The following is a 27,960-nucleotide window of genomic DNA, read 5'->3' as shown; positions in this document are numbered from 1 at the left end:
TGCAGTTTCCAAGGTCATGTGGCCAGCATGACTGCATGGAGCACTGTTACCTTCCCGCCGGAGCAGTACCTATTGATCTACTCACATTTGCATGTTTTGGAACTGCTAGGTTGGCAGAAGCTGGGGCTAACAGCTTCAATTAACACCTTGCAATTAACACCTCCCAACAAAGGATTCCCCCAAGCAGAAATCAGCTAGGCTTTGAAGCTGCTAGGCTTTAAAGCTGCAAGGCTTTTTAATGCTAATAGGGGTGATGAACTGCAACATTCACACTTGTCTCCAACAGACAAGCATTCTTTCTCCCACACTGGACCTTCCACAGATATATAAACCTGCCTAGCCTAGTTTCCAATACACCTCACAACCTCTGAGGATGCCATAGATGAGGGTGAAACATCAGGAGAGAATGCTCCTGGAACATAGCCATACAGCCCGGAAAGCTCACAGCAACCCAGTGATTTTGTCCATGAAAGCCTTTGACAACACATTGATACTAATTTTGCTTTCTCAGACAAGATTTTGAATTCATCTTGCAATTGCAACCAAAACTCCGGTAGCCTTCATTTTTGAAACATGGTTTTTAGTACGCTATGAGGACTTGATGAATTTCCATTCAGCATGTATTTTCTACTTTTCTTATTTTGATTCTATTTTTTGTTTCTTACTCTTTAATTGCATTCATTTTTTATTTATTCTGTTTTCCTGAAGCGACTGCAGAGTCCCTGAGAAGTGCACGCAGAGCACAGGTTGGGAACTACTTGGTCCAGCGGATTAATACTTTTCAAACAGTTCAATCCAAACATCCTCCCTAGAGAATCTCACGGATTATGGTTGGATCTACACTAACATGTAAAGCAGTTTGCAGTTGCATTATATGGTTAGTGTGTAGACTCACATAATGCTGTTCAATGCAGTTAAGCTGCATTTTATGGGTCTACACTCATTATGTAATGCAATTCTAAACTTAACTATGTGACAGTGTAGATCTCACTCAAATTGCCTTCCAGCTCTGCAAACACAGAAACCTGATTATGCCAACCGGTTTGTTACTGTCTCCTCATGTTACTGCTTCACTCACTGACTGGCTTTTAAAATATTTCAACTGAAACAATGATGTCAAAATATTTATTCTGTACACTAAATGGGTTTATTCTGTTGAGTCAATTAGAAGTTTGCTTGTTTAATCTCCTTTTCACTGTAACATTTTACATCTCTGGAAAAAAGAAAAAAAAACAGCTGCTTTTCTTAGCAAGTAAATGTGTGACAGAGGAAAGAGGTATTATTTTATGCACCTACATTCATAATTTTCAGAGAAATGCTAGTGCCTCAGAGAATTGCTGTGCCTTCTGCAATATGCAGCAGGGTGTCCAAAGGCAGGTGCTTGTCCTTATTTAGAAGTACCACTAGTCACGTGAGCATAAAAATGGTGGAGATCTCTGCTCCTAGTAAGCTGCTACATGAGAGGGATGCTGAAATGAAGCAATAATGCATCTTTGCTCATTTTTTGTCTTGGAAAACAGCCATCAAAGTCCCTAGAAGGTAAGTCCAGGGCTTATTTTTCTTCTTTACTGAGAAAGCAATGTGCTTTGTTTTTTGCTTAATACCTCGGTGGTTGCAGTTACTATGGAGGAAAATGCAGGAGAGAGAGAAGAGTATTTGTCAGCAGGATGCAAAGCATCCGCTGCCTCATTACAGAGAAATTAGGCAGCTGCGTCTTACTTCTGTCACATCGTTTTATTAACTATGTCCATTCAGTGGGTTTGGTATGTCAGGAAGTGGATATGGTTTTTGTAATTAAGGGGCAAAACTTTAATTGCATAACATCCTATGTCCTTGTCATTTATTCCACTACATATCTACAGAATACAGGGATGAAGAAGAGGGAGTAAAGACACTTCCAATGTCTGGCAGGACTAAAAGCTTGTTTAAGATGGAGAACATTTGAGAACATGTCAGCCTTGCGGCAGTTAACAAATAATTGCATTCTTTTGATCCTTCACTGTCAAACCATGCATAAACATTTCTTTCTTGAAGGCATCCTCTTAAATCATTGTAGCGAAATAGGGCTTCTAATCCATTCAAGAGCAAATTGTGTTTCAAGCTGACAACAAACAGGAATACAAGGCTCATAAAGTTACAAGCACTATTTAAATTATATCTGAATTATTGCTTAGTTCTAAGATATTTTTAAAGGATCAGTCAAAAACTGTGTTGTGGAAAGAAACCCATGAAATATTTTTAAAATTATTCTGTCATGGCCACATAGATATGAAGTGTTTTATGAAGTATTGTTACTGTAAAATGTGACTAATTAACCAGTATGAATTCCTGTAAGGCAGAGATGCAAACCTTGCAATATTTTTTGGAATAGCATCCCACAGGAAAATAAACACAGTTCAAATAGTTGAATCAGAGTTATCCTTAAAACAGCATTTGTTCCTCTCCCTTTTTTTCTCTTCTGTTTTTATTCTATTTTTTAAAAAGCAAAATGTGCTTTAGAGCCCCCAAAATAAGTTTTGCAGGTTCTAAAACCCACCATTGCCTTCTTATCTCCTAGCATTCAGCCCCAGTAGCCTCCTTACATTTTTAGCACTTGTAAATCCTAACTTGACCCACTTATGGTGGCTGAAAATGCTGTTGCTAAGATCATTTCATTGGTTGGTGCAGTCAATTTAGTTGTGGCACCACCTTATGATCTGACTCCCCCTCCCCACGTGCACTTCTTTCCCATTTTAAACCTTATAATTGTGCATCTTGAACCAATGTTTTATATTTGATATACCACTAGGCAATGCACTCTGGTTTGCTTTAACAGCCTATTAAAATTATACCCCCCCTCCTTCATTTATTTCATACAATATAAGCCATCAGTGTTAAGCTTTTATGTTTGTTCTACTCCTAATGTAAATTCATGAAAGTCAAATATATTATTTCATTAATATTAATTTAAATGAATATAGGTAAAGGTAAAGGTTTTCCCTGACATTAAGTCTAGTCATGTCCAACTCTGGGGGGTTGGTTTCATCTCCATTTCTAAGCCGAAGAGCTGATGTTGTCCATAGACACCTCCAAGGTCATGTGGCCGGTATGACTGCATGGAGTGCTGTTACCTTACCACTGGAGAGGTACCTATTGATCTACTCACATTTGCATGTTTTCAAACTGCTAGGTTGGCAGAAGCTGGGGCTGACAGCGGGTGCTCACCCCACTCCCTGGATTTGAAACCACCAACCTTTCATCAGTAAGCTCAACAGTTCAGCGGTTTAACCCGCTACACCACCGGGGGCTCCCAATTATTTCATTAATATTAATTTAAATGAATATAAGTGTGTCATATTGCATTCTGAGGGTGCATTTACACTGTAATTTCATGCAGTTTGACTACATTTTACTGCCATGGTTCAATGCTATGAAACTGTTGTAGTTGTAGTTTGATGAGCCAGTAGTCCTGTTCTCCACAGCACTTTATCCCTTTTGCCCTGGCCCTACAGCCTGCTTTTTGCACAAGTCCATGCCCAGTCCTCTCTAGACAGATCATGCCCATCATTCTCCTGGTTGCTGGTTTGTTGAGTTTTGTTTGATATAGTTTAACGTAGTTTTATATTTTGCTGTTTAAATTGTGTTTTAATTGGACTGCTATGTCATTATGTTTTTAACTGCATTTTAGTTGGTGTATTTTGTTGTATGTCCTGGGCCTGATCCCACTTGTAAGCCACACTGAGTCCCTTCAGGGAGATGGTGGTGGGGTATAAAAATAAGGTCATTAATATTATTTAATAAGAAAGGCCAAAGACATTGTAAAACTTCAGTTTTCATGACTGAGTCATGGCTGTTAACATGGTATCAGACTGCATTACTTATATGGTGTAGAGAAATCCTATGTCCAACTTATCACTTCTGTGTAGCTAAGCATACAGTTCCATTTAGTGGAAAATTAATATTAACTGAACTATTAATATTACTCTTTATTTAATAATGATGACACTGTAACAAGATAAAGATGTGTTTAAATACTTCTATTTATACTTTTTTTAAAACATAAAATTAAATGAAAAGGGTGAAAAAGATATCTGTGAAAGGTTTTGAACCTAAATATTTTTGAACCTGTAATATTGATACTGTCATCCTAGCTTCCAGAGGGATAAATCAGGTTGTGGCCATCTCATGATAGAAGGTGGGTTGCATTTGCACCAAATTTTGGGGAAGTAAAAAAAACAAAACCTTGAAATGGACAAATCACAAGATCTTTTTGTGCTTTTAAAAAAGGAGGTTTTGTGGAGGATCGCTGGACCTGAATGAATAATGTTGTTAAGCCATTTCCATTGATGCCAGGCTTTTAAAGTGGTAGATGGTGATCATCTATGTAGAGTCTTCTTCAGAAAGGCATTCCTGGCATGTATCTATTTATCATAATGTAACAATCTCTTTAATTTCTCAGCTGTTTTAGCAGCTATTTTGGTGCTTTTAAATCTTTGCATTGTTTTATTTGTCATCTTCATGGGCTTCCCCTGTATTCTTTTTTCCAAGTTATTTCTCAAGATATTGTAAAACATCAAGGACAGAAAAATCCCACAAGACTTCCCACTTCTTTCCAGCATTCTGAGGAACCTTCAGTGAGTGATCTTTGGATTTGGTGCATCAGCTACCTACACTTCCATCTATCTGCTGTATCACCTAACTCACATTTCACCAGTTTGTCTGTGAAAATAACGGGCAGGAGACTTGTTTAAATCCTCACTATGACAAAACTCCATTTCATCTCAAGTAGTCCCTTGATCAACCAAGCTTGAAGCCGTCAGAAAGGACAGATACGATTAATGTGCCATGACTTGACTGCTATACAATATTCCTCCCCAAGTCTTCATTTTTCTATCGCTTGGCAAAGATAATCTATTATGAAATGAGTATAGCTTACTAGGAGTGCATCTCTACGTCCAGAGAACTCCAGTAATGGTTTCATGCCTGGTTCCTCTGCTAAAAATAACAAACAGGCCTTGTTGGTTATTGCTGATATTGTTGGATGCTAGAGATAGAATATATGTCTTAAAGGGCTTTTTATAATCAAGTCAGTTCTTTCTGAGCACCAGCTTCAATGTGTAGATAATGGTTGGAGGAATCAAGTTAAACACCCCTGTGGTTTAAATGTTATTTGCTTTCTCTGAAGCAACAGGAATAGAAGTGGTCACAGCTGGAGGTGGGATGCAATGCACAATTTACATTCTGTTGGATCAATTTCCAAATAGTTTGATCTCATGCTATTCTGGTAGCATCTGTTAGAAAGAACCATCCAATTCAAGAAAATGGCATGATTATTTTCCATTCAAGGAGACTTCCAAGGATGGGTGGAAAAACAGCATCAATTGCTTAGGCCACAAAATTCTTCACAGTTAGAGTATTTTACTCTGTGGACGATGTTTTAGATAGGGTAGCCAAATTACTATATTTGTGGCTAGAATAAATACATGGAAATAAATCTGATATTCCTTATCTGATCTTCTCTAAATGTAATTGATGTTCTTCTTACCCTAAAATATGTTGGACAGCTCAGTTTGCTTGTTGTTACTGTGAATCTTTGGGCATTTCCAGACATAACAGATATTTGTGCCAAAGCAGGTTTTTAAAACTCGCTGTGGCACACATTTCTGCTCCCCCCCCAAAAAAATCGGGCTTTCTCGGGGGTCCCCATGCCATCCAGGTAACTACTGGGATGGCACAGGGCCACCCTGAACCTTCTAAAAGAAGCCCTCCTTTTAAGGGCTTCTTTTTGAGAGGTTGGAGCGGGGTGTGTGCCATCTTGCACCTTTGAGCTCTAGGAGCCCAAAAGGTGTGAGATAACAATGGGGACTGACCCCCTGGTAGTCCCAGGACTCCCCGGGGGTCAGTCCCCATAGATCCAATACCCCATTAGACCCGGTCCTTTCAGGAAGGCCCTGGTCTAATGGAGATTTAATTAATTCAGGAGAAAGCAGTGTTTACCTGCTTTGTCCCAAATTAATTCACTTTTACTGGAGACGTTGTTTGGACACCTCCGGTAAAAGCCCAACAGGCCCCGCATTTTGGCTTCTTGGATTGGATGACATTAAGAGCATATTTCTAAATCTATTTCTTATGTCCAAAATAGTTACTCAACATTGTCTCATAATTAGAAACAAAAGCAAGCAGGTGAAAAACCAACCATCTCGTTTGTGCAACTATAAATCAAGATTGCACAACCCCCCCAAAATAATCTTTCCAAAAGTCAGACAGAAGTAGGAAATATTATGACATAATAGGAACAAAAAATACAAATAAAAAAGAAAGAAGTCAAAAGAGGTGGGTAGATAGACGTTACTAGAAAATTACATGTTACAATCAGGTGGGTTAGCAATATTCAGAATAATACAGTGAGTGGGTGGGGGAACAAATCAGTTATCTCACTGTTCAAAGATATAAAAAGATATAAAAAGAACTAGAAGGTACCTTCTGTAGCATCAAAATATGACCATACATGCTACATGTCAGATATCAGAATGCATAAAAATCGAGTTTTCAGGCTAAGGAATCCTGAGATTTGTAGTTTGGTGAGACAGTAGCACTTTTTCATAAAGCTAAAGACCTTGTAAAACTACAACTCCCATGATTCCATAGCATTGAGCTTTGGTAGTTAAAGTAATGTTACTCATATCAGTGCTTAATTCTATACAAATCAGGCTGGATCTACACTTTGAATTTATAAAGACTCAAATTGAGGTTTTTCAGGGTGACCTATGCCAGTAAAATGTTATGGAGGCCCCGTTTACACTGCCATATAATCCAGTTTCTGATTTGGATTATATGGCACTACAGACTCATATAATCCAGTTCAAAGCAGATAATATGGGATTAGATACTGGATTATATGTTAGTGTAAATCCAGCCTGAGGCCACATCTCCACTGCCATATAATCCAGTTCAAAGCAAATAATTTGTACAATCCTCTACTCAAAAGTAACATCTATTGCTTTCAGTAAGGGAAGTAGTCTCACTTATCCAACACTCGCTTATCCAACGTTCTGGATTATCCAACACATTTTTGTAGTCAATGTTCTCAATACATTGTGATATTTTGGTTCTAAATTCGTAAGTACAGTAGTTACTACATAGCATTACTGCGTATTGAACTACTTTTTCTGTCAAATTTGTTGTATAACATGATTTTTTGGTGCTTAATTTCTAAAATAATAATCTAATTTGATTTTTAATAGGCTTTTCCTTAATCCCTCCTTATTATCCAACATATTTGCTTATCCAACGTTCTGTCGGCCCGTTTATGTTGGATAAGTGAGACTCTACTGTATGTGCAAGATTATGGCTAACTTCATTCTATTAGTGACTTGCTTTTTGGCCTTAAGACAAGTCATCTACTGCCTGTCTCTAGCTTATTGTAAGACAGAAATAACCATAATGATTAATTGAGCTTTCAGCTGTTCAGCTGTAGTGTGAGAACTATCAGTCAATATTTACATACCATTTGGTGTTTTGTGTTATGGGTAACCTATTAAAATATGCCACCAGACAGCTCTTTGGCTGCTGAAAGCAAAACCGTATTGAAAATGTCTACATTAAAAATAAATGCCAGCATGTAGAAAATAAGACATTTTCTGCACAGACTATTTTAATTATGATTTGTTAATTAAGATGCAATATATCCAAGGTAAGTCTATCAGCTGCTGCACAATGTGTCAGCTGAAATTTAGCTCTTGGGATTTTAAAGAAAATTAATCAGCTTTTCCAAGTCACTTGCCTCTGATAGGATTACATTACAGCAACCTATCAAAAAGCTGTCAGTGGAAATTTTGGCTCCTTCCTTGGATAATATGGCAAGAATTGTACCTTTACAAAAGCCAGCATGTTGTAGTAGCTGGAGTAGGACTTCTGGAGACCAGGCTCAGAACCCCCACCATTGGAAACCTATTGGGCCATGGAAAACTATTGGGTGATTGTGGGCAAGCCATACCCTTTTATCCTCAGAGAAAGGCAAAGGTCAAATTCCCCTTAACACATCGTGCCAAGAACATCTTGTGATAGACTCTCCTTAGGATTGTCATAAGTCAGAAACAATTGGAAGGCACACAACAACAATAACAACAACAACAACAACAACAATAACAACAACGACCTAGATTTTATTATAGAATGATGCATAAAAAACCTAGAACAAGATTTTCATTTATTGCTATCATTTAATAACATGTAAATTACCAGTTATTGTATTCTTTTCAACATGCGAATCCTCTCTTCTCTGTCAAAGGACTGCAGTATTATTAGGGACAAAGGATTGGTAGAAGCTCATTGCATTAACAAATGTGTAGGAATTCTAAAAATTGTCTTATACTGAAACTACTTGTCAATCTAGCTCTTGCACCCCATCAACACTGACCATTTAACTGCTGCAGCTAGACAACAAACTCCCACAAAAGCACATGAAAGAAAGCTCTTAATGTACACCAGTGCTCTGCAGTTTGTGTAATCACTATCTGGGCCTCAAAGTAGTTCCAGGATTTCCTATGTAGTAATCTGCACAGAGAAACCACTTTCTCCCATACCTTTTTGAAACTACATGAAATGTTCAGTGTAGATGGTGCCATGGCAAAAGTAATCTGGGAGTTTCAGGATAATTTCCAAACCCTATACTGGCACTGAACCTGCCAGGGTTTGAACATGGGATCTTTTAAAGCACCTGTTCTGTTACTGAATGATGAGTGAAGTAGTTTCCCAGGTGCTTTGATGTCAGGTTGCAAAATAGGCTGCTTTGACCAATATTCTGCTTCAGTGATCAGTTGGAAACATTATTTTCTTAACTTCCTCAGCACCAATACACTGTCTCTAGAAAACTTGCACATAATAATACTGCTGCATTGATTTTGAGAAAACATTTTGAGAGTATACTGGAGAATGAAAAGTCAACATGCAGAAGCTTTGAATAGGAACAGCTTTGCTTGATAAATTTTCATTTTTGCATGGTCTCCTATTGTAAATAAATATTTTCCTTACTCTCCTTTTTGTAGCCAGAAGGTCTCCATCATGGTTTCTAACCAAGCAAATAGGTGTTTCATTTCCATTTCTTACCCCTTTTGTTGAAGCTCTTTTGAGTTTTCTGTACAGCATACATCTGGATGATACCGCAGAATTTATTCTCATGCAAATAATTAGTGGGAATTGTCATGAGACCATAGTAGATGGATATACTTCTCAAAATAACTGAATTCATGGATAATATCTGGCTCAACCAACCTGTCCAGATACGTAGGGATGTGACAGTTTCCATTCCCAGATTTATTGGGATTGAGGATGGAATGGGGGTTTCCTTTCAAGATTCAAACCACATTTTGTCAAATGTGGTTTTTTGGGGGAATATATTCCTTTTAATTTCTGACTTTTTTGTTTCTAAAAGAAAAAAGATGGCATTTTCTAGATGCTAATGAACATGGCTCACAAATATAGTGCAATTCAGAATGATTGTAGGTACATTTCTTTTAGAAATATAATAAATGATACATTCTGTGTGTATCTCAGCATAAGCAAAGAGTGGCATAAGAATACCTAGCTACTTTAGATAAGTTCAGAACTCCATGATGAACTGCATCAAAGGATAAAGGAAGTTGGAAATGAAACCTTTATAATCTTTGACAATCCTCAGAGAACAAGTAGACTAGTGTTGTTTCTGGCTTCAAAGGGACCTAAGTGATTGTCAGTCCATTGGTTTGAGATTGATTCCAGGAAAATGTGTAGAACCGGTGGTCTGCGGCTTTTTAGAAAAGTAAAAAATTTGGAAGCAAAACTCTGTAAGGAAAAGTTGACAAGTTGCATATGTTTATCCAGGAGAAGACATGAAAAGAGTCAAATATTTTCAAATATCTGGAAGACTATCATGTGGAAGATGGAGTGACCTTGTTTTTTACAGTTCATTCCAACTGCAAAAAAGTAGATTCCTAGAAACCTTAGATGGTAAGATCTGATACACAGTGAACTAGACTGCCTTGGAAAGCGGTGGACTTACAGAGATCGGAAGTTTATATCTCAGGAATGCTTTTGTTGCATATTCCTTCATGGTATGGAGTTAGGCATTGTGATCCCTTCAATTTCTAAGACTCTATGAAGTTGCTCCTTAGCAACTTAGCATCTAACTGAATAGTAATGAAGACTTCCATTTCTGTTTTGCTACTGCTTGCGGATAATTCTCTGAGGCAAATATTACCCTTTTTCTTGATGGTTTACTTATTACTAACATGCTTGAATCTGAACTGGGATATAGTACCTCCCTCTTTCAAGCTAAGTTGTTGGTTTCAGAAATAAATTGTTTATGTGTGTATATATCTCTTTTAACATATAGATACATCTCTTTGCAGCCAGATTATTGTAGAGTCTCTAATTATTTTCTTTTTGTTTTTCTGCTCGGTGTATGCTTTAAGGTTCATTTCAGGATTCTTTCATTTCCATTGTCTGAAAATAGTTTATGGTAAGACAAACCAGAATTTGAATAAAAAATTTACGGAGCGAGACAGTTGAATGGTCCTTGAAGCTTAAAGCATCTTCTCTCCCCAACTTGTGCTAATTCTCTAACATACCCCAGTTCTCTAAGCGAAGAAAATTCTGCAACTTCTAACATTTTTTTCCTGAATGTTTTTCTATAACATACTGTATTTATTCAGAAGTTTTTTTTTGCTTGCTTTTGTGCTTCAGATTAGTACCAGAGGATGAGGGAATGGATATCTCCTTCAATGAGACTGTGCTAAACTCCAATGCTGCCGAGATGAGACCTGGTGAGACAACCCTCATCCTCCTCCCTTTCCTAAGCATTTAATTATTCACTGAGAGGCTTGTTTCTGCTTTGACATTATAACACTTGAAAGAGGCGTTGACATTGCTTTATTTAGTTAATTCCATGGTTTTCTTGACAAATGATCATCACTTGCAGCGCACCATCCTCTTTCTTCTACAATCTGGTGTCACCAGGCTACAAATGAACTGAGCTCATGTGATAATTAGCTCTTCCACACTTCCTTGCTAATTTTGTCTAGAGGCTGTATGAGGTTGTCTTCCAGAACAAGCATTTACGGCATACTTAATAGGAACCTGTGTAGATTTAGATGGCTGCCCAAGATATATACATATAGCTGGAGCTTAATAACGTTGCTTGGTGGTCTAAGACTTGAAGAAAACAAACCAGCATGGTCAGCAAATGCTCTTCAATGCCCCAGGGAATATTTTGGTTGGCTGAACCCACACTACTTTGATTTAATAAAGTAGCAAATGTGAGGATGCCATACCTTGTATAATTTTAACGGTTCCACTCCACCATATTTACATCCCCACATCCTCTTTCCCTCTTCTTTCATCCAATAACACATTCACCTCTTAGTAAGCAAGAATAGGGGGGTGGAGGGCCTAAGATGTGCAAAGGGGAGGCAAACAATAAGGAAAAAACTCACAAATCATCAATAATTTTTGAATTGCAGTGTGGAAAGAAACAGAAAAAGCTGAATTGTGTTGCAAGTAATTTTTGGGTAACATCATAAAATAAATTTCAAAAAACGTTAGTTTCATGGTGATTGTGCTATAACATCCTTTGCTGAAAACACATTGTGTAGCTATTATATATGGGTCAGCATGCCTGTTGCTTTGTTTTTACATTGTGTTATATATGGCTTTTAATTCTTGTTTTGCAAGCTGCCTTGGGAGGTGGCTTCCAGACAGCAATTTGTTGCAGAAGCGAATGGGTTAAAGTAACCCGTTTTCACCCTTGTTGCTGTCCGCACAGGCACCCAAAAGAAGTGGGCTTTCCCATGCGTTGTCCCCATTGTAGCATGGTAATAGCCATGCTACAATGGAGATAACCCAAATCCTCCCCCCTAAAACCTTTAAAATAAAATAAAAGCTTACTGGGCCACCATTAGGCCTTTATGCATGCTTTTTGGACTATACCAATGTTGCACCAAGAAGTGGGGGAGGAGAAGCAATTTGGCCCATTCATCTCATCGCGCTACATTGGTACATTCCAAAAAGCATCCAGAAATGCCTAATGGTGGCCCGGTAATTTTTTCATTTATTTTAAAGGTTTTAGAGGGAGGATATGGGGAGAAGTAGGTTCCCTCTTTGCTTCTCTGGGCCCATGGGGCCTGAAGAAGCAGATTAGACTGTGTGGACTGACCCCTTGGTAATCCCAGGACTAGCGAGGGGCCCATTCCCACAGGGCCCATACTTCATTGGACCCAGGTCTTTCAGGAAGACCCAGGTCTAATGGACTATCAAATTAATTTAGGGCATAGTAGGGCTTTCCTGCTTTGTCTCGAGTAATTCAATTTTACTGGAGATGTTGTTTGGATGCTTTCGTTAAAACCATGGGAGCTCCTGTGTTATGGGCCCTGTCTAAATGAGCCCGGAGAAAGGCATCATATAAATTACATTATAAATAATAAGTAAATTGATCGCAATTATAGTAAATTCACTGAATCAATGATTGAAACATGAGTCAACATGTAGGTTGAATCGAATTAAGATAATAGCTCTACACTAGTTGTAACTTACTATTTAAACTCATATCTTTGTTCTGTGTATTTTAATATATTATTCTCCTCCTTTTTATTACATATTTACTGATCTATTCACATAAAGGTAATGGATGTCTTGCCAGAATCACCAAAAATCACAAATGCAGTCTCTATTCAGCAGTCTAATATTGACAACTGTCACTAGCTGAAATTTCCAAACAGCAGACATATTGGAATCATGCCATTAGATATATATGGACAGAATCTTTTTCGTGTCATAAATATGTCTAAATTCCCTTACACACAAGATTTTGGGGTTTTGGCTGCTGTGCAATGAATGTATTCAATTACTACTTATATAAGTTATACAAATGCAACCATTTAACAGGAATCTAAATTCTATTGCAAGTTACAATTAAGCCTTCCTGTTGACAGAATGTCTTCCGGGATTTTGGTGGGTTGGTGGACATTTTGGATCAGGTTTTGAGGGTTCTCTGGAAGAGAAAAAAAGAAGACAAAACCCCCTTCTTGCAAATGGATATCTGCTTGTTCAACAATGGCTATCACCCTTGATACATGAGGAGTTTCTCAAATTATACATATAAATGAAGTGGCTGATACAACTTGATAGTATCTGTAATTGTTTTCAATCTATCTTTACTCTTATTTAGAACCTCCTAACTCTCTAGATCTTGATGGCTCCAACCCCAGAAGGATAAAGCTCATTGCTCCAAATATCAATCTCTCTTTGGACCAGAGTGAAGGCTCTCTCCTTTCAGATGACAACCTGGACACTCCAGATGAAATTGATATCAATGTAGATGATCTTGAAACCCCAGATGAAGCTGATTCTTTTGAATATACTGGACATGGTAATGGAATAATTGTGAGATGTGAAAGAGCACATGCAGCTATGTAACGTGTGTTTTCAGTATTTTTTCTAGGTAGGCTTGTTGCTGAAAAGGCTACTGTCTTTGTTTAGCGTCATGGAAGTGAAAGCAAACTCTGAGCATTTGATGTGAATGTGATAGGTGCCAGTATTTCAATCCTAATATGAATGGTTATGTTTAAGTTAGATACTCAGGATTGTAATATTTGGTTGAAATGAAACTCAAAGATCCCTCTCATAATCAAACTGCAGAGTCCTTGGGGCAGGGGAGAGGAAGCTTCTTGTCAAATGCCATCTTTTAAAGAAGAGTTTTTTTCCTTGTACTACATAGAATTGAATTGCACTTAAACAATAGCTCAGGCTATGATACAGAGACATCATCACTGAAACGTTTTTGATGCAGGTCTATTGTCTAGAAAACATGCTGTATAAGCATCAGCTAGAGAACTGGGTGTGTTTAGCCTGGAGAAAAGAAGGATAAGCGGGGACATGATAGTCATGTTTAAATATTTAAAATGGTGTCATACTGGAGCAATCTTATTTTCTGCTGTTCTAGAGACAAAGACATGAAGCAATGGATTCAAACTATAGGAAAAGAGATTCCACGTAAACATATATTCTTTCACAATGATGGCCCTGTTGTTAGACATACTGCGATAAGCTGTTCAAGTAGAAGATACAAAAATGGGATTGGGGCCCTAGACTTTCTCAGAATTAGCAATGCCCCTGACAGATTGAGTGTTTGAAAAGGTGGCGAATTGTTAAATTAGTTTTACTGTCAGAAAACAAAATAGGTCCTTGTGGGATTACCTACAGGGAAAAAGATTCTACTCAAAACACAAAGGAAATCTTCTAGATGGTGAGGTCATGTGGAACATGCTGTCTCGGAGATGTGAGACTTTAAAAAAGAGACTGGATGTCCATCAGTTGACCTTGGCAGAATGGGGTTGAAATGGACAGCCCTTGTGACTCCTCCCATCTCTCTGATTTTTTTAAAATTGTGCTTAAGATATGCATTTTTATACTGACTTACCTGGCAGTAGGCCAAGTTGAAAACAACAACAACAACAACACCGCTTTATTTGTATTCTGCCCTATCTCCCCGAGGGGACTCAGGACCGATTCTAACATACACATGCATGAAGGCAAACATTCAATGTCTAGAAACAACCATAACACAAAGGTAAAGAACATCCCCTTCCGGCTCTGAGGGGTGCTGCTCATCTCCATTTCTATGCCAAAGAACCTCATAGACATCTCCTAGGTCATGTGGCTGTCATGACTGCCTTCCCGCCAGGGCGGTACCTATTGATCTACTCACATTTGCGTTTTTTTGAACTGCTAGGTTAGCAAAAACTGGGGCTAACAAAGGGAGCTCACTTCATCCTGCCGATTTGAACCACCCACCTTCTGGTCAGCAAGTTTAGCAGCTCAGGGTTTTAACCCATTACACCACTGCGGCCCCCTGAGAGTTAGCTCTGAATAGATACATTTTCCATTACACTGTTAATCAATGTGAATAACTAAAACTATTTATTGTTGATTGAATTATAACACAGTCTTATACATTTCTACCCAGAAGTCCCTATTGAGTTGAGTGAGGCTTACTTCACAGTGAGGAACCATAAGACTTCTTTATTCTGATGGCAATTTCATTTGCTATGTTTTGCAAAACAAATAGCTTCAGGAGTTGACTGATTTCCCCCCTATTAATTCTTTACATAAATATTTCATATTTAGCACAAACATTAATTCTAATGAAAGGCATGTTCAGCCATTACCTACTTCAAACAATTTCAGTTGATAGTGTCATAAAACAAGTAAGGCTGTAATAAAATGGTATGGTGTGGAGAACCAACCGGCCATGAACATCTCTGCAGCATTCCTTCTCTTGTCAAGTTTTCTCTCACTTTACCTCACAAAATCGGTTAACACTAAACATTGCTCACTGAGGTGTTTTTTGAGTTGCCTTCCTTTGGGCTTTTTAAAGATTAATTATTAGTATAATTCTGCAAATAGCCTGGTGGTGCCTTCCTCTTGTGCGCAGGTGGTATCACTTTGGCTAAATCAGACGGGCACTCAGATCTCAACGTCAGAATGAAAAAACGATTTCTTGCTTTAAAATGCAAAATCAAATTCCATTCATGAAAATAGCACAAAAACACGTCAGACCCATTCTGACTTTCCAACTTTTTCAGTTGAATCATTCCATCAGTTCTTGTTTGTGTCCAAAAGGCAGCATTTGCAAATGAGGTTTCCATTATGAGCACATGTCTCCATGCCTTTCTTTAGAGAGTTTTGAACTTGGCTTTGCATAAACAAATAAGGAAATCTTTAGAGGTTCTGCACATTCCCATGTATACACTTCTCTAAGCTGGAAGTATTACTTAATTCTGCTATTGTTTACTAAGGCATTGAATCTCATATACTTTCCAAGATTTATATGACCTCCCATAATGTCAGGACCCAGGCTGCAGAGCACCAATAACCTTGCGCAGAGACCAGATTCTATCTAATATCTTTATTAAGGAAATATATAAAGTCAATAAAAACAAGTGAAGAATAAAGTTCAGAAGCAGACCTTTCAGGAAAGGCCAAATATAGTCCAGGAAAATAATGTCCAATATAAGATATTAGAGTCCAAAGTTATAATCCATTAACCGAAACACACACTTTGCCAAGCAGAAGTGTGGGGAGATGACAAGGTCTTTAGTCCATTGAAGCTTGACAACAAGGCTAGAACTTAAGCTTGATTCTTGGCTGGATCAAAGACTTGAAACGTGGCAACTTGAAGCACGAAACAAGGTCCGTGGCAAAACGTGAGACAAGGCAAGACTTGAAACTAGATCCAGGAAGCAAGGAACAAGGAATACGAAGTCCACACACGATCTCTCTCTCAAGCTGATCAATTGACTCCGCAAGGTTCCCCTTGCGGCAAAACCCCTATATAGGGTCTTGTTTTCCCGCCAACAGAACACTTTCCCTGGAGAACAAGAAGTGAAAGCCAACTCTGTCCAGATGCATGACTCCTTAGAATTTCCCGAGGGAAGCAGACCTAATCAGCTAATTGTCTGGCAGCGATTCTGAGGCTCCGGCGATTAGCCTCCCTGACTCCTCTATCTCTATTATAATTGTCCTTTCGGGAAAACGGGGGAGAATTCTGCCCAAGGCTTGTTTGGTTAACTTCCTGAGGACAAACATCCTCCAGGTGGAGAGGCTCCAATTCAAGCTGAACCGGTGGAAATCCCACGTTTTCCTCCTCGTCTGCCACAATAGCACTAGGAACGGGACTACAAGGCCCATGAGACATCACACATAACTGCAAAATCAATAAGGATATTGACATGAAGCAAGATATAAAACTTGTTTATAATGCAAAATACAACAGATCTGCTTGGGGGTGATTGCACTCTTAATTTTCTTCCAGCATGACATTGGAACCCAAATAGAAACAAAGAATTAGTTTTATATTCTTGTATTCTTTTGTTTGGTAACACTTAGCTCTATAATGTTGTTTTTTATTTATTTATTTATTTACAGTATTTATATTCCGCCCTTCTCACCCCGAAGGGGACTCAGGGCGGATCACATTATAACACACATAGGGCAAACATTCAATGCCCATAAACACATCAAACAGAGACTGAGAGACACACGCAGAGGCAAGTTAACGTTCTTCTGAGGGGATGTTCGATTCTGGCCACAGGGGGAGCAGCTGCTTCATCATCCACACTGACGGCACTTCCTCATTCCAGGTCGTAAATTAGTTAATCTTGCCTCCCCACTTATAAGTGGTACCTTATCTCCTACTTGATAGATGCAACTATCTTTCGGGTTGCTAGGTCAGCAACGAGCAGGGGCTATTTTTTATTTTTAATTGACGGGTGCTCACCCCGCCACGGGCTGGCCTTGAACTCATGACCTCATGGTCAGAGTGATTTAAGGCAGCTGCTCAACAGCTGCGCCACAGCCCGGCCCCTGTTAGGAACTTAGAATCAATGTTTATGTGTCTTAAACAAAGCTGGACGCTAAGTGTTTTATTGGGTTATCGCCCACATTTTATACGTTTAGTATTTCTCCAGATTGGGAACAATGTAACCTGAAAGCATATCAGTGCAGGAAAGTATTTACTTTCTCTTTACAACTGTATTGTTGGTTGTAAATAACAAGTGAAAAGTTGTTGGTTGTACAGAGTCTGAAAGTTTTTTTCACATAAAATATTAATATTGATGGAGTCAAGATGGCTCAGTGCCATCGTATTAACATTTCTATGTGTAGTCGTGAAATCTGGGGAGTGAAGTAAGTTGTCAGGAAGAAAATTAACTCATTTGAGATATAGTTCTGGAGAAGAATTCTGAGGATACCGTTGATTGCTAAAAAGAGCAAATCTGGGCTGAACTTTCCCCAGAAGCCAAGACAAAGTAACCATGAGAAGACTCACAAGAAAGGCTGATAATGCTTGTTATGTTAGAGGGTAATAGGAAAGAGGAGAGAGCTTGCATTTCAGATGGAAGTATTTAATCAGGGAAGCAATAGTCCTGAGTCGGCAAAACCTGAGAAGATCTGCTAAAGACAAGGTGACTTGGAGGTCTTCCATTCATTGAGTTGCTATAAGTTGACTTGCGGGCAGCTAATAACAACAAAATATGGCTTGTAGATTTGAAATAGAAATACCACAAAGCACTATTCAGTTAATGAAGAGTATCTCGGTTATGATATTTTGGATAACAGTGATTGCATGAGCTAGGAAGATATAGGAATTACTTAGTTAATTTAATAAGAAGAAAAGATTTCCCTGATGATATAAATTAAAGATTTTTCTGCTTCAGCATTCTGCCTATTGACAGATAGCAACAAACAGATACCTCAAAGAGATATAACCTAGATGTGGAAGAAAGCAGTTGTGACAAAAGCAGATAGAAGTTTAGATTTTTAATCAGTATATATACAAAACTGAAAATGGCCAATGCATTGAAATGACTCTTTTTTGTAAGAGCTTGTTAATTTTGAAAAGTGTAGAAGTCTGTTGAAGAGGAGCATCACTAATATGAAAGATTAATTTTATATGCATATACACACACACATTTTATATGCATATTTACTAGAGCTTTTAATCTATGTTAATTTTATCAATATTTGTATGTATGTATTTTTATCCTTTACAATTTTATCTTGTAAATCGCCTAGAGCATCATGGATGGAGGGCAATTAATAAGTAATTAAATGATGATTTTTCCATCAACTCCAGTCGATTTTCCATCGACTGGAAATTCTACAGATGTATAGTACTGAAAAGTTTGAAAGAATCTCAAATAACATCTAGTCCATTGTTCCTCTTAAAGCTGACATGTTAGCATTAGTTGCCTTTATTCTTGCTCAATGTCAAAAAATAATTTATCATATTATTCACCAATTGTTCATTACATTGGAGGGGGCATGGGAAGGGGGTTTTGTCCCTTACTATAATGACACAGGCTGGAGATATTTTTGTCTATTTAAAAAATATTTTGAACAAGATTCCTGGGCTACTCGAAGCAGGATATGACACAGTTGCTTGCTTCCTATTCCAAATAATCAGTAGAAGACTCACAACACAATAAATATGGCTGCCAGCCACAGCACCTAGAATGGCAAAATGATGCGACCAAGATGTTTCCTTCGGAGGTATCCAGCCATAAAGGTCAAGCAGCAAGGTCCTTCACTTGCTAACATATGGCTAGCTGTGCTGGAAGGGCTCAGTACAGCACTCGCAATCTGTCATCCTCCAGATGTTTTGGACTATTTGTGTATCCATGATGGATAATGAATATATGCTTCCAAGTTGTATGTTCCACCTGCCAACTTGTGGCAACCCCATATATTTGGTAAGATTTTCTTAGTCAATAAATACTCAGAGGTGGTTTTGCCAGTTCCTTCCTGAATGATAATGTTTCTTCAATGAAAAGAAGTTGAGATTTTCCTTCTCAGATGTAGAATTACATTGTTATCCCGTATCTGAAACAAGAATGACCCCATATGACTCTGCTATATAGATTTATGTATATTTATGTTTCATTGATTGTATGTGCTTATTTTCCACTCTTGGGTGAAAAAAGTGTTATAAACATGCTTGTTATTAACTGACTCTAAAATACATTTAGGGCTGAATTCTCACAAGAGATAAAGGCTGCTGCAAACACAGGGGAAATCATTGCAAAACTATGTGAAATTTTAATATATGGTCTCTCTAACCTGTAGGCCCAACCTGATCTATCTATTTTGGATCTCACATCCACTACAACTAGCTTGCCAAGTGGCCAGGTTATGTCAGGACAGTTTCATTTGCTACCCTTTGTTCTTTTGGGCAAGAGTGTTGTCCTGAAGCAACTGTCAACATCTGGCAGGTTCATCCACAACCCAAACAACATTTTATTTTTAGGCTCAAATTTATGAATGTATCTATCTTTGTTCTCTGAAAGGTCTATCATCAGTGTTTAGTTTCAATTGAGCAAGGAACAACCCACATTAAATATCCAGAAGGACAATTTCCTGGCCACTGAAATAAGTCTCTATCAAAAGAACACAGGAAGTAAACATTTTAAATTTACCTCCACAACCTTTTTAGATATACATGATGAATATTCATATTATCCAGACCACAACAGAGATGGCTTTTTGAAAACAGCACCTTGGGCATTCAGAAAGAAGCAGAGTTGGCATGGATCAGATTCTCTTCTGGTCCAGTAAATCCATCATCTCCCTAGTAAAGACAACAGACATGGTAGCTCTCACCCTTGACAATAAAAAAAAACCTATTTTGCCAAAAACGACATTTGAAAATGAATGTGGTAGCAGTCTTTTTTAAAAAAAAATCATATGATTAGAGAAAAAGTAGAGTTGAAGGCAAGAAAAGGGAGACTATGCAATAGAGTACGAAGATATACTGTGATTAATTGGCTGTTTACTTGTAGATTGGAGATTTATGGTTAGAAAAGGATGATGGGTGTTATGCCACCCTGTCATTTTGGGGTAATATATTCTCCACGCTCAGACCATGCCTTTAGTTCCACTCTTCCTTTATTTCCCTGGTGAAAATGTCAGGGGAGAAAATGGTTCTAATGATTTTGTTGCTCAGCTGCTGTTAGTTTGGATTCATCTTCTGCCTTAGCTGTAGAACAGTTCCCTGAATTTAGCTTCCTTTCTCCATCTTTATTTGATGTTTGCTTCCTTCTCCTTTTCTTGTTTAACACTGTTGAAAAGTATCCCTGTAAAAATAGAGTATATATTCCTGAAATTCTCATTACCCTCATCTCTAATGTTGTTGTGACATTTTATTTTTAGTTCATGTTTTCAATACCTATTGTTAACACAATGCTATTCACATTGTAATAAAAATAAATAAATGCTTGTTTGCATTGTCGTAAGTATGAGTGAGGGACTTTATGCATAAGAATGTTAATAAACATCTTCCATTAGAGGTAAGGCCATTCTAGGACATTTGGATATGCTGGCAATGCAAAAGCAAACAATAACAGTCAGTGACACAATAGAATATGAGGAAATTGAAGCCAAAGAACACTTAGCCTTGAACTTTTTCTTTGGGATGAGTTCCCCTAAAAAAGCCTGAATTTTTGCTTTAACTCTGTGACAGATGTACAGTATTAAAGTAGTGGAAAAAGAGGGGGAAGTGTTGATCTGTCTGTTAATCTTCAATGTTACCGGACCATATTGTGGTCTTCCTCAGTGAGGATAGCTTGTGAATCATGCTGTCAGGCTCATGGCAGAAATGATCTCAAAATGATGTACAGTAATTGTAGTTTAGAGCAGATCTGAGCAATGCTAATTCTCTGGAGAAAGTTGTTGCTTCAATCTTTTCTTTTTATTTCTTCAGAGGAGCAGCCAGTCTCTAAGGAAATTTCTCAGGACGCATCTGATTCAATCCCAGAGTATACTGCAGAAGAAGAGAGAGAGGACAACAAGTTGTGGAGAACAGTTGTCATTGGAGACCAGGAACAAAGGATTGATATGAAAGCGATTGAACCATATAAAAAGGTCATTTCTCATGGAGGTAAGCAAGTCTCTAAATTCATTGTTGGTTTCATATGGGACAAAAAAATCAATTCCAAAATATTTGATGTTAAAGCCAAATTCAGATTTTTTTTTATTCATGTTGAAGAAACAGGGATGGGTGAGGATTTTTACAGTGATTTTTTATTGCAAAAAGTCTGTGTTCTGTATCAGTAATACATGCACAATATATAATACATTGTTCCATGACTGCTTAATTATTTTTATTCTATGTATAGAATGCTCAGTTTTTCAGATTCCGTCTTTTTATTGTAAACAAAATACAAGGTTAAAAAACCTCTTATGTTGAACCATAGATGTAAGGGCCTCATCACAAAGGTCAAGTGAAGCATTCCGCTTCATCTGGCATCCAGGAGAAAAGAGAGGGGCAGCAGGGCAAATTTGTCGCCCTGCGTGCAGCTCCATCTCTGCAAAGTTTTTCCCATCACATGGGGAAAGCATTGTCCTTCCATTGGAACCAGAACAACACAGGAAACCTCCCGTGTTGGGGAGAAGTGTCCTGTAACACTTTCACTCCGGTTGGGGATGGGGCCTCCACCAGAAGTCACACAATGTCACATGATGTCTGGCATGGGGCTCCATCCTCTAGATGGGGTGAAAGCATCTTAGGGCACTAAATTTACCTTGTCTGATGAGGTCCTTTATCTGACCTTTTCAGTACAAACTGTAACAATAATTTTGGACTCAGTCAATTTATTCTGACATAACTGGTCTGACTGTAAAATAGCACATGGAGCATGGATTCAGAATGATCATGATGTGGTTCTTCTCTCAGGTGCTAGGTCATAACTTTAAGACATTGCATCCACTTTCCAAAGTGCCGAGAGATATTGCATCACAAATGACCTAGCCTTCTGTTTTCTTTATAGCCTCTTTGCTTGGCAGAAGTCAGTGTTCCTGAGATATCATCCTTGGGAATGATTTTCAAAGCTTGATCTCACACCTGGAATATGAGAACAGAAACAGATTGAATCTCTCCTTATCCAGACATTTTGAAATAACCCCACTTTGGGCAACAAAAATGAGTCACAAATCTAGTGTTCAATTGATTTTCTTCAAGAAGTACTGACAGGAAGAGGGAAGACGAGGAAGGCAGGAAGGACTCCACACATACAAAGCCTCTGTAAAAATCAGACATCCAAGATACTTCTATGCTTACCTTCTAGCCAAGCAATAGCAACATGCGTTGGGGTGGGTGCCCTGAAAGCAGGCTATGAACCCATTGTCCATCATCTGTATCTACTCCTGAGAGAATGAAAAAGACTTGTTCTGGGAGAGTGTCCTCTCCCTTCCCAATTAATTTACTGAAATGGCTTTGTATAAGCAGCATCCTCTTATCTTTTCCTATCAAATTAATGACTGTGGCAGAGCAAGTGCTCCCTCAAGAAAAGCTCAGTGGATGCTCAGTGGATGTGATTAGCCCCATTCCCCACTATCGCTCATACATTTCCCAAAATCTGATAAACTTTCCAAATCAGAAAAACTTCAGGTTTCAACCATTTTGGATAAAGGAGATTCAACCTGTAATGGAATATTCTTAAGCATGTCCAGAGCACGAGCAGTTGTTGACAGCCAGTTCTAATATTTCAAAGATTTGCAGGAAAATATTCCAGGCAGGCAAGAACCTGGATTAATTTCTTGAATTTTAATACTGAATTAATGAGCATAACAGACAGCATGCAAATATATATTCCAACAGCTTGTTAGAATTTCTGTCTGTTAATTGTGACTAAAGAAATGCCACATTGCACATAATTATTTGGCTGTATGTGGGATTACTGCCTTGCAAGATTAAAGAGACCCTGTGTAATTGTAGAGCCACATCTGCCAAAGTGTACAGAGTCTGCCAGGCTCAGAGCCAGTTGGAAGGAAGGACCTATGACAGCACCATATGATGGCAATTGCATTGTGGGTCCCTGAGGATTTGCTCATTTATATAAGCAATGATAACTCTCACAGGTTTAAAGGAAGTGAAACTTGTGGTTATTTTTACAGGGACATTTTATTCTGTAGTGCCTCATCTGTCTACACATACAGTTTATTATGTAAATGCAATAATAATTTGCAGCTTAATGGAAAATCCCATTTAATCCCCAGTATTTAATAGATATAAAGTGGTTCCTTTTAATTCTTGGCTGCAAGGCTGTTGTTCATTGTGTTAGGAACTCTTGCATGTGAGCTTACTAAAAATATAAAGGTATAGATTTATTTATCAGTAAGGCACAAGATATTGTCTGATCTTGGAAGCTATCTAGCCTTGGTTGGCTCTAATTACTACTTGGATGGTAGACCACCAACAAATTCCAGGCACTGCAGGTTATATTTTAGAACCTCTGAATATTCTTTGCCTAAGAAAACTAGCAGTTCCTGACAATATGATGGCAAAGAAGGTAATAGATGAAGATGAGGGTGAATCCAAGAAATTAGACCAGTCCACGTCCATCTAATTTACTCCTATTCATTCTAGGATATTCTACTTACTGTAGAACAGAAGTATTCCAACCATGGAAAAGAGCTGAAGTTTAGATATGTACCAAACCTGTTCTCTTGTTACATTTCAATACATGTTTCCAGATCCTGTATCTTATTTTGTTAGCAAGTGCTTTCACTCAGCAATTCTAAAGAGTTTTTGATTTGCAGTTTAGTCTTTCTTGGGTGACAAATAGAAGCTGAGATTGTGCTAGAGATGTTTCCCAACTGGGTTAATTTCACATGGTGGTGCCAACTGTGTGAAACAATTCCTTCTTTTTATATATGCAGTTAGTATAATTCTCAGAGTAGAAGTGGCTTAACAAAAACTAAGGCAGTTTTGCCTGTATATGTAATATGGGGTTACTGGCTCACAAAAATGCCATCATTACAGTCTTTAATAGGCTTGGACAACAGCTGAAGGTTTCTTTATATGTGAGTTGCTCCATGATGTGCTAAGGTACTCAGATGGCTGTGACAGAACCAGGGCCGTAGCCAGAAAAAAAATTCAGAGGGAGTTTTGAAAATTTGGGGGCGGGTTGAACCCCTAACCCCCCCCCACTCACCCCCATACCCCCCCACACCCCGGCTAGAGACCTGTCAATATCTGCTTGAGATGGTGCCTGGAGGGGCTCTTAATTTTTTTGCATCTCATAGACTTAGCATGGGGATTTGGTTAACCAGTTAAAATTCATGAGTAAACCAGGGGTTTTTTTAACCTGAAAAATTTGGGGGGGGTGGTTTGAACCCCTAACTCTCCTCCCCCTCCAGCTACAGGCCTGGACAGAACTACACTAACTCCAAGTCTTCCATATCTAAAACCAGCTCATTGTGTGATTTGTCTTGTTCTAATTTGCAGAACTAGAACAAGACAGGAGACATTTATCACTTGCTTATCTGAGACTGATCACAGTGGCAAAGTTGAAGTAGACTTAACAGCAGATATAATGAGACATTAAACTGCTGAAGGTGTGGTTCTTTGTGGGCCCATCCACACAGAGCCCAAAATGCGCAAATTGCACACTTTTACCTGAGGTGTCCAAACAACACCTCAGATAAAAGCGACAAAATCCCTGCTTTGTCCCAAATTAATTTGTTACTGAATTAGACCTGGGTCTTTCTGAAAGAGGCCCTGTGTGGACTGCCCCCTCAGAAGTCCTGGGACTGAATCAGCCCGGAAAACCCAGAGGGCTGTAACCCCCTCCCCAAAACCTCTTAAAATCCCTTTAAAAATAAAATAACTTACCCGGCCACCATTCCCCTTTCTCTGGAGCTCTCCTGACACATAGAAATGACATGTCAGGAGAACGGGGGTGAGGAGGAAAATTGCTCCTCACCCCCCCCCCCCGGCACGTCATTTCTATGTGCCAGGAGAGCTCTAGAGAAAGGGGAATGGTGGCCGGGTAAGTTATTTTAATTTAAAGGGTTTTCAAGGGGGTTTGGGGAGGGGTGTGGGTTTCTCCTTGCTTTTCTGTAGGGTTCCAGGAGGGCCTATATCTAGACACCCCACAGCAAAAGCATGGGTTTTTCAGGCCAGCATGGGGACAGAATCTCACCCCAACCTAGGTTTTTTTTAACCTGGATTGGAGTGGACTTTTTCCCTGTGTGGAACTGGCCTGAGTGCAGACTTTTTTAATGACTAAATGCAAAGTTGGTAAGGAGCAGCAAAATGACTTCTGATGGGCCGTTCACTAATATAAATAGGACTAAAGCATCTTACCAGCAGTGAAAGCAGTATCATGATTTTAGTAGTTAGCTGGAATCTGCCATCTGATATATCCACAAGTGTATGATTGATGATGGCTTGCAGATACCTGATGCTGCTGCTGGCTAAGGCTAGACAAGGTTGGCATAGCGGGAGATTAGCTGTTGACCTCAATCCCAGAGTAGGCTGATCTGAGTCCTGTCTGCACACTAACAGAGGTAGAACTTTGAGTTGTCCGAATTGTATTGCTTAAAGAACTCTAGATTTTTGTGCACTCTTTTCTTGCACTCTGTAATAAGAGTATCATGATAATTAAGCCATTAAAACTTGACAACAGCAATCTGACATATCGTTTCTTAAGACTTTAGATAAATAGATTTAATCTTATGGCCTGTCAGATTGTCTTCTTCAACTTGCCCCATTAAACATGTTTTGTGAGACACAAATGCATTTTTGTTTTCTCCACAGGGTACTATGGCGATGGCCTAAATGCCATCATTGTGTTTGCTGCATGTTTTCTACCGGACAGCAGTCGAACTGATTACCACTATGTCATGGAAAACCTTTTCCTGTGAGTAATGAGAACAATGTGGTCACATCTGGAGAGTTAATACCGGTAACTTTGTAGTAATATATAACTGCAGTCCTGTATAACTGAGATAAAACATATATTTAAATATGACATGAAACCTCAGTAATATGCCTCTTTTAGATTTAATTCTCTGTCAGCCTAAGAATGTACTTCATTTATACTATATTGGGAGGAACTAAAATTAGAACATGGTAGTCATCTTCATGTCCTATTGTGATTATTCATCAAGGTTTCATAAGTCTCTACTTCTTGTTTCATATTTAAATCACCCAAGGCAGATTGACCAAGACCAGCCGTAGCTTTTGATCTATTTTGTTCTGTTACACTGCCAGTAATGCAGGAGGTTTCCTCACACTGTGAACATATGAAGGATTAGTGATAAAATTTGTCTCATGAGAGCACACATATAAAGCCATCAAATGCCATTTTTGGCCATGCCTATCCACTGGATTAGGAGTGAAGAAAGTATGATCTACAGGCAATATGCAAACCCCAAAGCTTTTTTGGCAGCTTCTGAAGCTCCTCAAGAGTCAACGGAAGCCTCCAGACAACTTTGAAAAACCTAGCATGGGTTTTTACCTAAAAATTGTCATTAAAACCATTTAAAAAGTCCCCAAACAAAGTAGGTACCATTCTCCACCCACTAAAACCCACAATTTCTCCAAAATCCCAGCTGACCTTTTGTTCAACAGTTATGAGACTGTAAACTGCACTTGTAGCTGATGATGATTCATGTTTAAAGATCCTGAATGACTGAATGTTACATCCTGCCCAACAAACACATCTATGTTTACAGCCTGATAGTGCTCCTACTGAAGCATTTCTGAGGTGCTCGTGATGAGGCAACGGGAAATGAAGTTGGTCAGTCCCAATTAGAGTAGACTCACTGAATCCTATTGGTCAGTCCCAATTAGACTCACCAAATCCTATTGGTCAGTTTCAATTACACTAGACTTATTAAAGCCTGTCGGTCAGTTCCAACTTTATATTGACCTTCATTTTTATCTGTGGATTGGTTGAGAATGGTGGCCAGAAGTGACCTAATGTCAGATCCAGTTCTCCAAGATGTATAGGTATGGCCTGTATGGAGATCTCAGATGCCTGTTCCCACTGAAATTTCCCAACCTTTGGTCCTCTAGGTGTTTTGGAGTTCTAGAAGTTTCAGCTAGGAATTGTGGGAGCTGAAGTCCAAAACACCTGGAGGATCAAAGGTTGGGAACCATGGCACTAGATGAAGGAGTCAAGCTTTAGTATATCATGAAAGAATGTTTTTGTAATGGTTTATCAGAGATGTGAGTGAATGCACATGACTGATTTACCACCAACATGCACAGGATAGCCAGGTGTTCCCAATTGCCACGAAGACCTCCCATGATTCTGACAATAACCAAACTTTATACACAGTGAACTTATTCTAAATGCTTCACATTAAATATTATAGCAAAACATCCAGTAGTCAGGCCCAATTGGAGTAGGCTTGTTTAATCAATTGGAACTTGTGACATCAATACTTATATAGGTTTCATTGATTGAATTTAGGCTATTCTTAGCATTTTATAAAAATAATTGAAGATCAACAACATTGGCGCTGTAATCCCCTAAACTGACATGGAATCTGCTTATCTGTTACATCTTTCTATGTCACTTGGTTAATATAGGAAGGAAGGAACCAGATGGTTGTGTTAACTCATGGGACGAAACCTGGATATATGCTGCTGCCAATGTTGCC

General features: G+C 38.6%; 1 protein-coding gene and 1 long non-coding RNA gene across 13 annotated transcripts in view; one reads left to right on the top strand and one right to left on the bottom strand.

Annotated features, from left to right (window-relative positions):
- The window catches only part of prune2 (prune homolog 2 with BCH domain), a 134,472-nt gene that overhangs the window by 92,419 nt on the left and 14,093 nt on the right, over nucleotides 1–27,960 (top strand). For 11 of the 12 annotated variants that reach the window (XR_001729883.2, XR_001729882.2, XM_016991009.2 and 8 more), the window contains exons 10-13: nucleotides 10,702–10,781; nucleotides 13,181–13,381; nucleotides 21,269–21,445; nucleotides 26,108–26,210. Coding sequence is in view for 10 of the 12 variants with exons in the window: in XM_016991009.2 (XP_016846498.2) it covers nucleotides 10,702–10,781; nucleotides 13,181–13,381; nucleotides 21,269–21,445; nucleotides 26,108–26,210 (561 nt within the window). In the remaining 2 variants the exon portion in view is untranslated. Of the gene's footprint in view, nucleotides 1–1,380; nucleotides 1,540–10,701; nucleotides 10,782–13,180; nucleotides 13,382–21,268; nucleotides 21,446–26,107; nucleotides 26,211–27,960 lie in introns of those variants that run through there. The other variant, XM_062972010.1, reaches the window with a different exon arrangement.
- Nucleotides 20,799–27,960, bottom strand: part of LOC134296619 (uncharacterized) — a 33,505-nt gene continuing 26,343 nt past the window's right edge. Inside the window, exon 2 of the long non-coding RNA XR_010003414.1 lies at nucleotides 20,799–22,408. This is a non-coding gene — a long non-coding RNA (uncharacterized LOC134296619). The remainder of the gene's footprint in view (nucleotides 22,409–27,960) is intronic.

This window comes from Anolis carolinensis, chromosome 2 (assembly GCF_035594765.1).
Source record: "Anolis carolinensis isolate JA03-04 chromosome 2, rAnoCar3.1.pri, whole genome shotgun sequence".
Classification (NCBI taxonomy): Eukaryota; Metazoa; Chordata; class Lepidosauria; order Squamata; family Dactyloidae; genus Anolis; species Anolis carolinensis.
Note: the sequence above shows the minus strand (reverse complement) of the source record. Positions and strands in the feature narration are given on the sequence as shown.